Source organism: Falco punctatus (genome assembly GCF_963210335.1).
Source record: "Falco punctatus genome assembly, chromosome: 9".
NCBI classification, from domain to species: Eukaryota; Metazoa; Chordata; class Aves; order Falconiformes; family Falconidae; genus Falco; species Falco punctatus.
The window spans coordinates 30360051-30377140 of NC_137589.1; the positions used below are offsets into that span (position 1 = coordinate 30360051).

At 41.6% G+C, this 17090-nt stretch overlaps 1 protein-coding gene across 2 annotated transcripts in view; it reads right to left on the reverse strand.

Annotated features, from left to right (window-relative positions):
- The window catches only part of NT5C2 (5'-nucleotidase, cytosolic II), a 63598-nt gene that overhangs the window by 36350 nt on the left and 10158 nt on the right, over positions 1-17090 (reverse strand). For both annotated transcript variants that reach the window (XM_080403501.1, XM_080403502.1), the window contains one exon: positions 6138-6259. In XM_080403501.1, the coding sequence (XP_080259627.1) occupies positions 6138-6238 (101 nt within the window). In that variant the 5' untranslated portion in view covers positions 6239-6259. The remainder of the gene's footprint in view (positions 1-6137; positions 6260-17090) is intronic.

Genomic DNA, 17090 nt, shown 5'->3' on the forward strand with positions numbered 1-17090 from the left:
ACTGGAAATTAAATAAATACAAAGAAACTTGCAACAGTGCTGAGTGGAACAGCAAATACAGTGGGAGCTGGCTAAGCATCATCTACTTGTGTGTTCAAAAAAGACTGTGTCGGACAGTCGGGCTCAAGCCAGCCATGGAACAAGGACTAACTCGCCAGAAGGCTCAGATTCCTGCTTCCTCAAAGTTTAGGCACTTTGGTTAATCTTCACTATATGGACAACTTCCATGTTTTAATAAGCTAGAAGAGTTAAAAAGAAAAAGAGGGAACTAAATGGATTAGCTTTTAATAGCCTCCCATGTCCAAGTTCCCCATGGACTCTTTAAAAAGGCTAATGATGAAATAAAGATCCTACCACTCCTATAAAAACTGAATGTTCTCAGTAGTACTAGCTAGTCCCCAGATGTTGTGTGGTTGAGCAAGATGTCTCACTACGTGACGGTACAGTTCTGGTTACAGGTGACTTCCAACAACAACAGTGAACTCATCTGAGTCCCTCACTGACCTTATTTATCTGGCACAAATCATGTGAGAAACCTTTAAGATACTAATATATATCAAAACATCTTGTCTTTGGGTGCTGGATGCTTTGGTACCTGTTTTAGAGGGGATAAGAAATAACCTACTTTAAAGTACTAAAGCCAATGTAATCTTTCTTTTGCCAAGTCTTGCCTGTTAGGCAGGTAATGCCCATTCCATATATTATTATTTATCATACCATTTTGGTCCTTTTTTTACAGTGTTAGATTTTCAGAGTTCCATTTATTCCTTCTTCAAACCAAAGAGGAATAATTCTGACAGGTCAGCATGTTTGTAATCATCTTTAAAGAGAGTGTTTGGCCTCAAGATGACCATAGGCAGTATCAGATAGGAGAGACAGAAGAAGAGCATCAAACTTTCCTGGCTACTTCTAGTAATATTTCCAACATAATGCCCTGCAATTTCACAAGACTAACCGTCCTTGTACAATTACAGTGACATAAAACTGGAAAATCAGGGCTGGAACTTAAAAGTCTGATGCAGAAACATGACTATGAGCACTTCGCTCTGAAATTCAGCAGGAATCAGATGGAAGGAGATAGCCTTGGCCATTTCTGTTTCCATTGTTTGGGTTTTCTTCCCAGGCAACAGTAAAGTGCCAAGAAGCTCACATATGGATTCCATCCCAAAATAACACCCGTCTGCTTTGTGAAACTATTAAAGCAAGGGATCATGGGACATTTTCAATGTAATTTCTTTATTATTAATTTGGCAAGTGCTCTGCTTTCTCATAAGCTCACCCATTCTGCCACCTTAACACTCCCTCTCCCTCCTCTCTCCAGCGTTCAAAGCACAAAAGCAAAACAAATAGAGCACCACATACTGCCCTCCGCTACACACATGCCACCACATGGGTCCAAGAAGGCTGCACAAAGACATACGATGACAGACCATAGCCAGCAGTGTCTACACAGCTACCTCATTTACAGTTACATCAAAATACCACACATCACTTATCTGAATGCGTCTGATGAAAAGAGCATTTTCAGGCCGGTAAAGGGTTTTTTTCTCACTTGCCACCTCAATGAACTGATCTTTAAAGAGACTTTATATATAGCTACCCTAATGATAAAACAGTTTCAAGCCTCATAGCCTAGTTTATATAATATTTCCACCTGTTTGCAAGCACTAATGATCTTGTATCAATCAAGTGAAGAAACAAGATTAGCAGTGAATAGCCCAGTTTACAAATTTGAACAAACTAAACCACATTTTTAACCCTAGAAATCAAAACAAATAATTGCTAACCCTTTTGCTTTGTCGTTATTATATACCGCTTTTTTCACCCAGAATCTCAGTGTATATGAACAGTTTAAATCACTTAACTCGTATTACCACCACAAGATGCTTTGACAGCAAATTGAAACACAAAACTCTGAAGTAACTTATTCAATACTCTATGACCAGTCAGCAGGAGAATCAGGATTAGGACTCACGATGCCACATCCCCTGTGCTAGCCAGTAAACAACAGAGCAAGAAAACAAAACTAAAACAATAGAAACCCCATGTTCAGGATAAGAAGACTCAAATGACTCTGATGCAAAATGGTAAAAGCATCCCAAAGTCTGTATGTTTAACAAAAAGGCCATCTCAGCCTTACCGCCCTGTTAAGCCAAAACTGCAGATAAGTAAATATAAATGCAAATACCTGTTTCCTGGATCTTGGTAACTGTCAGTAACAAGGGTGGATGGAACACCAACTTTTTCCATTATTTGCTTTAACTAGATGTGGTTGCTATTTAAACCCTAAAGAGCTATGTGAGATAATCCAGAGGGTGCCTAGAAGTGCTCACTCCAAGTTAAAAAATAGACACTAGGGCAATCTGGTGGCTCAGAGTCAACCTAGTTCTTGCCTAATTACAATCACGTTAAATGACAGTACTCCTCCAGAACAAATGATCTAGTGATTATCCTCTACCCGGAAAAGTCAACAAGCAGTGCATGAGGGAGGTGGCCTCACAACCACACACACTAAGGAAAAGCCACCTAATAGCTACACATCCATTTTATTTCCGAATTAAAACGTATGTTGCCAATAGCACAGTAATGCAGTATCCTCTTACCAGTGACCTCTGCTAGAGAATGAATAACATCTAGCTTGTATATTAATTCATCTCTAGACCTCACCTCCAACAGGCGCCAACAATGTTGTATAACGAGGTCTGTGGCTGATAGTAACACTAGCTAACCGAAAGTCTTCGCTAAAGTCATCAGGAACACCCTGAAACTAAAACCCCACCACTTCTCCTCCCCTAAAGATTTTTCTAATTCTTGACGTTGCTTTTACAGCCCTTGAACTCTACAGCATAGGATACGTGTTCATATTCACAAGCTTTCTTACTTCATCAAAAACCTTCAATACTCTAATTCCTTAAGCATCTACACAAACTGATTCAAACACCAAGCAAAACTTTTGGGAGGAAAACAGTTACGAGAGGAAAAAAAGCTATAAATACTTAATTTTGCACATTCTTGCTTATGGCATTCAGATGTGATTATGATATAGTCGTCATACTCTGAGTCAGTATGCATTACACCAGTTAAACCAGTCCCAACCAGGATTTCTGCCAACACTATTATATGTTGAACATCCATCCATCAAGTATGATAGAATAAGAAGGGCAACACCTGAAAAAACACGTTCCTAGTATGAATGACCACAGTAAAATACGACTATTAGAGTGGCATCTTCAGAGCTACATTTTTATAAATGTTATAAAATTTTCTTGTCCACAGGAACATTATTTTTATTTTTTAAGGCAAATTATTTTGCTTGAGTTGGAAACTTTTCCCCTTATTTTATGCTGCTTCAACATTTACTATTCAAGCATATCAAATCTAGCGTAGTTCATGAGAACCAGAAAGTTAAATCAATCGGTCTAGCTATCTCCACTGATACATAAGTAAGCACGAACTTAACAAACAGTGAAACAAGTTTTTAAAATTTCACACTTCAGAAAACCCAAGCATTACTAGCAGCATTTAGAAAATCCCTATGAATGACTTTGAGCCCAACTAGGCTTCCAACATTGGTATTGGCTAGCCCCAGTTATGCTCATCTGTACATGTGGCCCAGCTGCCAAGCTCCACCGGCCTTCCAGACTGGGCCCACAACATCACTGGGACAAGCTTTAGGGGGAAAAAAAAACTTAACAGTTTTAAATTCAATGTTCTTCTTTATTGTTTTTATTTCTAAGTCACTTTACATTCATGTTTTCAAGGTTTTTTTCTTCAGCTGACGGAGTAAGAAGAGGCAGAAAAAGAGACTGAAGGAGAAAGAAAAACAAAGAAAAAGGAAGGAAGAGAAAGAAAAGAATCTTGACAATTAATGACTTGTCTTTTATATCTCTCTTTTTCATAAAATTGACAGTGCTTCAGCAGTATCCAAGAGTCAGAGCATACTTGGAGCTGACTGAAATGAATGTACATCCTAGAACTGATGGCTGTGACCAGCACACATGTTCTACATCTGAACAATTATTAAAATACTGAAAAACAGAATATAAAACAACTAGGTGAAAGAACTTTGGTCCTACTTTATCATGTTAAGTGTGCATTTATCTTTGAAGTAAGAGCACATCTGTTAACATTAAGATCACAAAAAATACCAGAAATAGAAATCTGACAACACTGTCTCTGGCATGAGGTTGTTTCAGATTCTTACAATACTAGATTATCAAAATAACTCCCATGAAACTGGTACACCAAAGCCATTAATAGCACAGATTTATACTACAGTCTTGGCATCAGGTTCTCTCATTCTCTCCCAGTCTCATTCCCTCCCTCCCTCTCTTCTTTTTAAAACAGGATAGCAACTTCAAAACAAAAATGTGCCTCCCCTTAACGTATTTCCAACGTTGTGCTTTCCATGAAATTCTAAAGTGCTAGCAACATTTCTGCTCAATATGTTTTCAGTAAGACATTTCTAGATTCTAAAAAGGGATACTTAAACCATACCACAGACTAATCTTGGACTGCCAGATCCCAGCACCTAGTGGGAAACCCTGCTTTATATGAGTGCACTCTCATCTTCCATAAGGAAATTCTTTCTGAAAGTAAAGAGTTCTTATATGAATAAGGGTAAACACAATGAGGACGTGAATGTGCAAGCTCTTAAGGACAAGCACTGCTTCTTTTGGATCTTGTACAACACTTAGCAGACTGTCAGCACCCAACCATAACAAATGTTTGAAGAAATATTTAGGAAAAAAAAATAAATAGGCCTTACTCTTTACTTCATTTCCATCTGTCTAAATCGGGATTAATACAATTAAAGTCTAAGTAAAATTATGACACAAAACTAAACCTGTCAATAACCTCAACAAGGTGAAGATTCTTGGCCAGGGAATGGTTTAAAATCTTTTTACATAGTATATATAGTTACATTCATTACACATTTCCGTATCTGACAAACCCACTGACATAGACAGACTCAAACAATGTCACCACTTAAGACATGTGCCCAAATATAACCACTGGAAATTGGTAAGCTTCAGAAATGCATCACAGGGAGCCATTACTTAGCCTTAGACCCTGCAGCTTGCACAACTTGGTCTATTGTATGATGCTAAGGTATTTTGATCAAATTAGATTCCATTTGGAGCATCAAAAGATATCTAACACTTCCAAAAGACTTCCTCAGAAATATCACCCTATATGAATCACAAATGCAACATGGCATTTAAGCATGAGGTTGGGAAATTTGACTGATTTTTCTGTTTCTGTATCAGACACAGGTCTCCCCGGCTCCTGCTGAATATACGCTATACACTGATCATCATAGTGCATGACTTCTCAAACTGAACAAGCTAAACTTTGGAGATACACCTCCCACAAACAGAATGCTGACAATTACTCAATGCTGTTGTTTTTAACTCCCTAACAGTCCAGACATCTGATAAGGATATAGACTGCATCCATCTTTTATGCTCTATGCCTGGAACCTTGGGAGTTGTGGGCTAAATTCTTGGCTCAACCAAACCTCCAACATGATCTTGTGAAAACAATCTAGTGTCTGTACTTTGATTCCCAAACTATAAAATGAGAGTGATAATTTTTTTTTTTAATTCCGTACTCTGCTTTGGTTTTTAGACTGTAAGTGTTTTACAGCAAAGATGGTTTTAGGCACGCCTACCACAGAAAAGGAGGGTGAGATCCTGCCTAGTGCTTCTACGTGTTCCTTTGATGCCCACAAGTAATCACTCTAGATATAATTCTCATACACTCAAGTTCTGATCCCATTTGATTTCCTCCTTATTCATATTTGTGCATTCCAGTGTCTAAGGCTATGCTTTCCCACTGTGCACGGCAATAATTAGTGTAACACTTCTGCCACTGAGTATTTGACTTGAAAGATTTTATCCCAAAATCTAACCCTCACTCGCTCTAGTACATGTATCTCAACTCTACTGTCTGTAAATTCCTACAGGCCAATACTGTGCTGTCTTTTAAGTTCTCTTCCACTAACACTTCTGCAAGGAAGGTGAGACTGACCTTTCTGTTTTACCAACAACAAAAAAGAAGAAATGTGGGGTTTATGTTTAGTTTATTTTCCTCAGTCTCGGCACTTTAGTTTTGGGGTTACATGAACAACTTACCGGTGATAGGCTTCCCGGCGGTACTTTTTCAGAGCATGCCCATCCATGTTTGCAGGAAGGTCTGCCGCATTCTGCAGTCGGTCGCTCCATGAAGTTGTCATCTTCAAACGTTTATTTTATTTCTGAAAAAAGTAGAAGAGAGAAGCTTGCTTAAGTTCAAGGTTTATTTCACCAGAAAGCTGTGTTTCCTGACACAGAGATGCAATGCCACTCAGGAAGTCTTGCAAAGTACCCGGTGAAATGACCCGAGTTTGCAGGTCAAGTAAGATGCTTTCTTCTGAGATGTTTGATGAGATAGGGTGTTAAAATAGAGAGCTGGGAAGGCTTTTCCACATGGCTGGAACTGCAAAGACATTCCCATCCACTGTGGTGAAAAGGCATTTAGAAACAGAGACCTTGTTTTCATTGCTGAAAAGGGGTATTTTTTGATCCTAGAGTTACTAATATGTGTTAGGTTAGCTACAGGTGATGGAAAACCTACCCTTTGTACATGAGATAAATTATGCAGGGCAAACCCTACAAACCTCAGTGGGACTGACCTTGCCACTTTTACCACACAGTAAAAATAAAGAGCCTTGTCCCTGGACATTTGATCTCCGAGCAAAGACAAAGCTTCAAACTGATGCTAAATTAGCAGAAACAACTGGAAGGAAAAGTAGAAAGCTGATCTTTTGTCCTCTGCAGGTCAACCAAATTCAGACAGAGCAAGAACACACTGCAAACCTGTAACGCTAGCAACGCAAATATTTGCCAGCAGATATTCACAAACATCTGCATCCCTTCACAAGTACTGGTTGTCAAAACCAAACCACCGGACAGTCCTCCTCATCAGGAAGACCGTGCAGTAAAGAAACAGGGGTACCTTTCCCAATTGTGTTATTAGCATACCAGGGCAATCCTGCTCACCCCCTCCTCCAGCCAGACACCTGTGCTGCTGCGTTGCTGGAATCAGGTGGGATGATGAAGCAGCCCCACAGTGAGTCAGTTCAGCCCACCAGTCCAGGTCCCCACCCACCAAAACTAACCAACTAACAGCAAACAAAACTGGGTAGCTCTCCACTGGTCGGCAGGCTGAACCCAGCTCAACCTGCTGCAACGTTACGTTGGAGGCAGTGGGAAGAACAGGGCAGGAGATGCACCCCACAGTTACACCACATTTGGTATAACATGAAACCACATTCTTGTGTAAGTCCACAACTACTGGACTGCAGGGCTCGGCTTCTTAATTCTTCCTTAAAAGGAACAAAACCACTCACAAGCTACACGGGTAATGATACAGCATCATTTCTAGACACCTTTAAAATATGACTGCCCTCATTCTACAGAAGGGAAATGAGATGATTTCAGCAGAGTGCCCAAACCAGTGTTAGAAGCCATGGTGCTTTCTGTGGTCACACGCCTGCTTGGTCTCCTAGAGAAAATCCATATAATTTTTTTAGTTTTACATTTTATTAACGAGCAACAGTTGCAATTGTCACTGCATTTGTTATCCATTTACCTGCTACTTGCTGGTCATAAAAATCAGACAGCAAACAGCTTGTCTGTAAAAAATACATTCGTCCCTCCTCCAGCATTCTCTGCTTGTCTCCCAGTTACTATAACCAAGGTTTACAAACGCATCTTCTGCCACATCCTAAAGGTCACCAAATTTAGGCCCTGGCAGGCAGCCCAAGGGACTGCATGCCAGAGCTGAGAGCTCTCCCCCCCGAATTCCCTGCAACACACCCAGGAGAGGAGGTCACCACAGCGAGAGGGTGACGCGCCATTCCAGCCAGCCGCAACTTCCACAACAGGGCATGCAGGGAGAGGCAGCTTCTAAAATAGCTCAGGCCCTGGCCACCAAGGGCTTATAAATAATTACCAGCTATTTAAGCCGTGCCCAAAGGCAGATGGAAGGCAACACAGGGCACAGAACTAAACAGCTCCCAAGCATCAACCTGTTCCACTTCAAAGGCAGGGCGCTCGCTGCCTGCAGCAAGGCTCCTTACTGGCAGCGCGGGCTGCAGCAGTCCTCGGGAGAGGAGCAGTGCCTGTGCAAGAGTGACAGGCTCCAGGTCAACATGCAGCATGGTGAGGGATCTGGTATGACCCCAAGACTACAAACTACAGAAAGAGCTTGTGACCCCAGAGGATGGAAAACCATCCACCCCATGGGTGTTTCAAGATGGTCCAGATCATCACCACCTTGGTCTTACCTGAAGCTATTGCAAAGCTACTAACCTAGAGCTACAGATTCAGATCCAAAAGACATACACATTTAAGGCCTCAAAAAGACATGTTATATAGCTCTGAAAAAGCTGTTGCATGGATGGTCTTAGGACTCTTAGACAGCTGTGGGTCTGGGTCTACCAGCTGGAACAAGTCCAGGTCCAAGCTTCCTGCCATTTAGAAGGGCTACACCATTCTGCTCACCCAGCCAGACACACAGCAAGGTTCAAAGCTTTACAGCAGCAGCCACAGCCAGACACTTTCTGTCCTGCCAGCCTCTTCTTCCCTCTTCATCTGCTTCCCATCACTACCACGCCACATCACAGATGCTGACACAGGTACTAGGATAGGACTGCTCCCAACACCATCCATGTCAGACATCTGATAGTTCACCAATAATACCTACAAAATACCTTAAAATCCAGATGGCAGAAGAATTTTAGCAGGCTACCTTAATATCCTTTCTAAAATGAGGAATTGGTGAAGCAGTTAGAGCTCCTATGTGACAGAACCCTCCTCTACAGTAGGAGAAACCAGACAGCATCATTTTGTGTGTGGTGGGATTCAAAAAGCTGAGACTTGAGGAAACCACAAAAATCCGAGTTTCCATAATTAAGCAAGAAAGGCCTGAGTTATTTTAATGATCCAGCACTATTTTGCTGTAGCTGCGATGAACAGGGTTCATAGGCAGGACAAAGTTTGTAGACAGAGGCAATAACTTTTATTAGACCAACTGGTATGGCTGGAAAAAATAGACAAGCTCTTGGGCACACAAGCTTGTCTAAGTTTTCAAGCTCTGTTGGTTGCTCTAATAAAAGATATTACCTCTACATTCAGGCTTTGCCCTGACTGATCTATTAAAATCTTTAATGTTCACACAGCATAAAATCAAAAACTCTTATGCTGAAGTTTTCTATTACATGAACTCAAAGGCACTCTCACAGCCTAGCAGGCTCCGCTGGCACTGTGACAATAGCTTACTGCTCTGAAATAAAACAGTTAACAACTGACAAAAGATACTGTGATGGATGTTCCCCACCCAAAAGTCCTACTCATACAAAAAGTCCCACGAACTTCAATGAAATTGTTCTGATGCTTCAAAGGTATAAAAATCAGCCAGCCTGTGTGGGTAAGAGACACGGAACCTGATCCCTGAATACAAATTCCTCCTTCCAAATAGAGATGGAAAAATAAGAAGGACTGCATCACTCCATACACTGGTAAGCCACTGGAATAAACATCTAAGAGAGCAAGCAGCCAACCAGGCAAGATTCTCAACTCCAAGCAACTGAAATACGATGCATCTTTCTTTAGTTACAAATCTATTTTTGAAATCAATAATCCGTAAATAGCTTCACATAAACCCAGAAATCTTTACATAGATAAAGCATGTCAGAACACCTCCCCATAATTTACTGCAAACGTGCTCCTTGCTAGCAGTCTTAATTAAGCATCTGATAGCATTTATGGTACAGGGTTAATTTGAAAAGGTATTCAAAATCTCAGCTTCAAAGCTTTGACACAGAGCTACTATTCAGCACACATGCTTTGGTCCAAAAGAACATGAAATTTGTAGCATGTAATTTGAAATAAGTCCATTTGCTTCTTTTGTCAGATTTTGGCTGATTTCAAGTATTATCCATAGTGTATTTTTTTCAAGTATTGATAGAGATAACATGTCCAAAATTCCTCTGTAAGCTTTACTATTATTTTTCTTATCTTTTTTTGCCAACAAATAGTAAGAAATTTCTGCACCTGACAATACTTGATGTATTCAGGTTAAATGCAATGCCTGTATTTATTTCTGAGTTTGTTCTAACACTTTGATGATGCAATGCCAAATCAGAGGCACACACAGTAAAATGTAGAGATGAACAAAACAGCAGTGACAGTTCCACTTTTTCCAGGATATTTTCCCAGAGCTTATATAGCAGAAAACAAAAGCATCACCAATCAATCCCAAGGTTGTAGCGTACTCACACTGATTTGCCATGCACTACATCTGCCTCTTCTTACACGTTCTATGTCAAGAATCATTAATACCTTGTCACTACAACCCACACATGTACAGGCACAGTGGAAAGTGAACTGAGCGAAAAACCATCGCACGTAATGTTAGCTACTTAAAAGCTTTGCGTCTAGTTGGAGGCTGTGGGTGTACAGACAAGTCTTGTGGTGCCCCTGCCAAGCCCAGAGCTGTTCCTGGCTCCCCAATGCAACACTGCTCCATCTCAAGGGCCTTTGTGGGGTCTCAGCAAGGGAGGAGTGAACCATGTTAAAACCCTGAGAAAGGGAAAAAGCAAAGTGAGCAGGACTGGGCTTGGCTTGTTCAAGACTCATATCAAATTCCTGGTCCGGGTCATGGCATGGCCTCATAAACAGGGCAGGGAGGGGAAAAGCAGTTTTTTCTGCTGCTGAGAGGACTGTCCATGTAAGGGTAGTTAAGAAAAGTGACTGACTCACTTTCCAGGAGCATCCCTTTCCCTCCATCAAGGGCAGAAGTGGCTTGTACCTAGTTTAGGCTAGACACTTGGGATACCCAGCATCAGAGGAGGTGAAGTCCACTCAGGTTAGCATCATATCCTCTGATTCCCTGGAGCATCTGACATCCTGGGATGGACTGCACAAAGTAGCCGGGACCGTGTCAGCCCTGTCAATAGCATCTCCTAAAACTGTGCAGTCAGGGGCTGGGCAGGCTTCTGGCTCACCCAGCAGTGCAGTTCTTATACCTGCAGTCCCAAAGCACTTCACAAACTCTCGGTCACATAATACATTTAGGGGCAGGTAAAAGGTGCTGTCCCCATTTTGTCAGCTAAGGATAGTGGGGCACAGAGAAGCTAATAACACAGAGCAAGTGGGAATCAAATGCAGAAGTCCTAATTCCTCAGTCCCTGTGCTAAAAACCAGTCTGAGTTCCTACCGCTGCCAGGATGAATCACAGAGATACACTGCATCTTCTGGCATCAACCAGCAGACACTGAGAAGTCAGCTAAAAAGTGTATTAAATATAATTTCATGCTTAACATTGCCAGCTTCATAAATATAAGCATGCCTTGCTATACATGCCCTACTTGAAACTGCACAGTAGGAATAATGCCTACAAATATACCCTTAGCAAGCTCAAATCTTGACACATTTCTAAACATGTCTGACTTGTGCTCCCTCCAGGGGTCAAACCCTGTGTTGACCCCTGGCTCTCCCATGTTGCACCCACATTCCCAGCCTATTCACTTGTTTGCCATGCAACCACTTCAGTCTCCTCTTCAACGCTGCCACTCAGGTGCCGTGCTTGATCTCACCTGCCCTGCCCACACTGAAGCTCCCTGCAAAGGCAATGCATCCGTCTAACATATAAATGCCAATAGTTACTCCACTTTCCCTAAGGTGCCAGCCCCTCGATGACTCCCTCCCTGGAACAGTCCTTTCTATGCAGGCTCCCATCTCAGCCAAGGGGTGACTCAATTCAGCTGGGGACCAGCTGAGCAGCTGGAGGCCCACTAGCAGTATCCAGGAGGGAAGAGCCCTCAAACACTCCACGAACTCAAAGTCTGTGCGTTACAAACTCATTGAAGGGGTGTGGCAGACAAGACAAAGATGAGACATCTTGGGGCTGCCAGAAGGCAAGGTGATGCAAAATTTCTGGAAATAAAAATGTCAACTAATGAGAAAAAAAAAGTCTGTTAAGTGGCATTTCTGAAACCCAGAAGAACTATTCACATGAGCTAAATACTGAAATCTCTGCTCAGGCTCTGCTTGGGAAGAACATCACAGAGAAAATGGGTGGGGGACTCCGCAGTCCACATTTTCCTATTCCTGATAACTCAGAACTACACATCCCAGATGTACAGAGGTCTGCATGATCACAGAATCCAGGAGTACCATCACAACACACTGGAAAACAGGATAAACTGTTCCTTGGGCTCCTACCAGTAATACAAAAAAGAAAAAAATCTTGTGACAAACCAGTTTGCAAAATTGGGTGGAGGTCCCACATTTGCAGAGCCTTTCTAAAAAGAAATCTTCCCAAGAGAGCAGAGGCACTACTGAACAGAGATGAAGAGTAATGCAGAAGGGGTAGAATTCCTCAAGAAATGTCTCTAGCTTGCATTTTTTTAAAAAGGATGATAGTCTGTTAATCCCTTGATGGTAATAAAGCACATCCCATTCAATTTGCTACCAACGATAATGTTAAACAACACACAGAGATTAACACGTTTAACCAGCCAGTCCGATAGCCTCCCCAGGAACCCCAAAATAGCTAGCTGCATATATTTCAGGCTATGTCAGCTTTACCTGATGGCAAACCTAGGAAATGTACTGCAAATGACAACACTGGATTCAGGTAACAAAGAATTAGAAGACAAAAATATAATCAGTCTTGGTCAAGGTATCGGCTACATTGAGTATCTGGATCACATCTACAGATTCTTGAAGAATGAGAACTACCTGTACTGACACATGACAAAAGCCCCAAAGCAGTAGGCTTCTGACTTGCTCCAAGCCGCAGGGACTGCATGGATGTCGAACCACACTCCAGTTTTATTCTGAATTGCAGCGTTGCACACCAGCTCTGTTAGTTCACGTACGTTGCTTCCCTCTCCTCCACAACCCTGGGATGACAATTCAAACCATTCTGTTTTACTGCCAATGCTTCTGCTTAATAGCTCAATGGCAGACTGTTTCCAAAAGGTGTTTTCAATCAGTGATGCTTTTGGAAAATTAGTATGTCCATGATGACATCTCTGACTCCACTGGATATATAATATACCAATTGTATTCCAATAATTCCAAATATAAGCAGTGAAGCTTGCACATTCCCTAAACCAGAAAACTGACTTTTTTTTTTTTTTTCTCCTCTTTGTGCCTGAGTTAAGTTCTTTACTTGAAGAACTTCCACCTCTGCGTGGCTGCCTCTCTGACAGCAAGGCTTCAGGTTCCTGATGGCAGGAAGGACAAAATACACTCTCCTCATTAGAATATTAATTTACTTGCAAGAGACACTTCAAAGCATACTCTCAGCTCATGATAATTAATACTTGAGGATGGCTTTAAGCAGGATAATTCTGTATGCCCATTACAGGGTATTAAAGAGGTAGAGATCTGCTGTTAAGAACCTGTTAAGCTTAATCACAGACACATGTGCTGAGCTTACAGTAGATCCCACCTGCAGTATACAAAGAGCTATCGGATTACATTAGATGGGTAACACTCTCCTTCCTCCATGGATTGTACTAACCCTCCCACCTCCAAGCTTGCCACTTCCAACACTGGCTTTGAGTCCTCCTGCAGGAAGGTGGTAGCTGTTTCTCTTGGGCACCACCACAGTGCTGACATCAACGAAACTGCTTTTTCCAAGAGCATGCTTTTAGGGAGATTGGTGAAGCATTCCCAGTCACACGTTTATTTGACTGTGGTCTGACTGATAGATGGCAGTAACTCATGGGTTATTTCTGGATGGGTAAGGTATAAGCAGGGAGAATGCTACTCGTGGCTTATTTTAGGATATGGTTTAATTTCAGGCTGAATTTTATCTCTGTCATGAAGCCAGATGCTAAAGTAATGGCAATATATCAAGTAAGTTGTAAAATATATTTAACAAAATGCTGCTTATTTTACATGGATTTTTTTTATCAGATTACTTCTACTGACAACCATATCCACAGAATGGCTGCACAGTGCCTAGAGCTCCAGTAATAACCCAGGACCCAAACGCATTAGACACTGAAAAGCACAGGGAGATGAACTGGGAGTTTCTTTGGGTGACCATCCATTTCTATCCCAGGAGTTCTACTCATTCAGGAACCTAAGGAGCACTAGTTATTTAAAATATTTTAAGCATTATTTAATTATCATCAATTTTATGAAGGGTTAGAAAAGAATTTGGAAAACCACGAAATCCACAGTGCAACTCTGTAAAGAGCAGACCTCAAATCTGACACTTTCTTGAGTACCATGAGACCATCCATTCTCCTCATTTATCTGTAACCGAATTTACTGCCTTGAAAGGGGAAGCACAAATTCTCCAGTGAGCTAATTAGTGTATTTTCTAGCTTCCATATAGCTTGTGCTTCTCAGTATTTCCTGCAGAATTACCATTTTAGTTGTTTCCAACATACTGCTTCTTACACAGTTTGTTAGAGGTAATGCTAGTTCTCCATTTATCTAAGTCTACTGTGCCCTGTATCGTCCCACTGCTAGAAAAAAAAAAAAAAGGAGGAGGACCATACTTCAGGAATGTGAGACTTGAAGAGCAAGAGCTATGCCAATGAGAAAAATCAGCAAACTTGAGCTGTCAAAGAAATTTTGTGATTGCAGGTCAGATATGATCCTTGGATGTACAAGACTACCAAGCAGACTCCATGTGTCTGCTTCTTCATGTCACCACTACAAACACTGCTGGCAAACTGTCTTCAGCCAGCTATCCCCATTCAAGAACAATGCTGACTATATTGGGGAAGGAAGCAAGGCTGGAGTGGAAGATTGCCGATTTACAGAGAGTGACTCTGCAGGTGATTTGAAAGTAGTCTTGAAGTATTTACGCACAGGAGAACGCAGCATGTCTGTGGAGGGCTCTCAGTCTAGCAATCACAGAACAAGAACCCATGACTGGAGATTAAATAAATCCATATAAAAAATATTAACAGCCAGGACAGTTAATTATGAAACAACACATTTCTGAAGCAGTTTTCCCATCACCAGATGGCTCTAAATGAAGCAGGGGCATGATGTTTAAATCAGCCCTTTTTCACAGAGTCAAGAATTAATGCAAAAAAGTCAATCAATCCAAGCTACGCAGCAGGTCAGTCAAACTGAGTATTATACATCAGGCGACTCTTCCTCACCTTATAAATCAATGTATCAGTGAATAAGAGGTTGAAGCACAAGCAATATTGGAACAAAACCTCTAGAGAGAGGTTTCACCTGGAGAGAAGGTGAACGGACAAACTAAGGCTCTTCTGAGCCAACATCAGTGTGAACTGTGCACCCTAACAACCCTGGGAAACTCACTGACTTGGGAAAAGGTCTTCAGCAGCCTGCAGCAACCTCTGCTGCAGAGGTTCCCAAACTGCTGTCCAACTGATCGCCTGCCAATAGCAAGCACAGACCTGGCTAAGATGATGTTCTCACTGCTTTTTGTTTCCAGCTGTTAAATTCCAGTAAGAAACACATAACATAATTCAAATATTTTACTCACACTGTTTTTCCCATAAGCAATTGCTCTAGTTGCGCAGGGTCTTGAAAGATTAAAAAATACAGATTAATTTGATTCCTCTGTTGTAATACAGTCCACGCTAAAGGAAATACTTGAGTTCCCATGTATTTGCTTTAGCTGAAAACCGGGAGGAAGCTTTGATGCAAATGTCCATCACAATGGAACTCAATATTTGACTGGTATCTGTAAATACTAGTATCATTGCTGCAAAGGTGAAGCATGACAGCGTGCTAGCCAAGCTGCAGGTTAACGTAAACAGCACAAAAGGCAGAAATGTCAGCATGTAAGTGAACACATTGAATTCTGCAAATCAGAAAGGAAAGTCAAGATAAACTTTTCTATTCCAACTCTGTTCTTTTACATCAGAACAGTCTGAAGTATCTTCAGCAACAAATAAACTTGCTGGGAAAATGAGCCAAATTCAGCCCCAGTACCCGGCAACCACAGCATTGCTCCCCCTTCTCAAAGGGAACTGCCAACTTCCTCCATCCCCCTTCAGCTTGTCACCCCTAAGTAATGCTCTTTGGTGTTCAAACCTGTGCAAAGATCGATTACCACCTCACGACAGCTGAACACCTCTGTGTGAGTTACAGTTCCCAAAGAGAACAAGATGAGGCATGCCATCCCCTGAGAGAGAACTGGAAAGCCATCCTTCCACATACCAATTTCAAACCAAGGATCAACTGCCACACTAACCTGCTATTAAGGATTATACAACAGTAGTTCTTTTGGCAGCAGATGACAGTGTTTCAAAACAATGACGCTCTTCATTAGATTCCACTGTGTTTCAGAAAGCAAACACAGACTTAACGGGCCTTTCCAGAAGCGTGGTAGCAACCGACAAAGTATATGAGATGCACAACTCTGATCAGTAGCACAGTCATTCTTAAAGCACACAACTGGGTCAGCTTGGATAACACAAACAGCCAAAAGTCCTCTTTATCTTCTAAACACTGAAGGTGAGGGAGGACATTTTTATTGGCTTTCCTTACAGACTGTGCTTACTGGTGAAAAACTCCTGTCTCTGAAGATCACATCCCTGCTTCATTAATATTTTATAGAAAAAGTGAAGACGCTGAAAGCTAATTCTTGCTTTTTTCTAATCTTTGAAAGTAAAAGGAAGAACGAGGATGATTTTTTAGATACATTTGAACCCTCTTCCATGTAGGACGGGCTCTCTCTGCATGTTTATGGGCTACATAAACAGATGTAACAGTAGAATCAGTATCTGAACCATCTCTGCATGCTGGAAACATGAGTTCACATCTCCTTCCAGCCTTGACTGAAAGCAGTCCCTGCTCAGCCCAGGTGTGGATAGCCAGCTGGCTAGCCTGCATGAGTCCCAAAGCTGTGGACACAACACTTGCCAAGGGATGTGCTGCTGAGTAAAAGAAGCTGGCATACTTGAACTGGGGAACACTGGCTCCTCTGTCATAAAAAAGTTACTGAAAATAAACACTGAGATCAACAGCTGAAGACAATCCGGTAATTCAGAGAGCTGCTCTATCGAAAGCAGTAAGAACTTTTTTTTC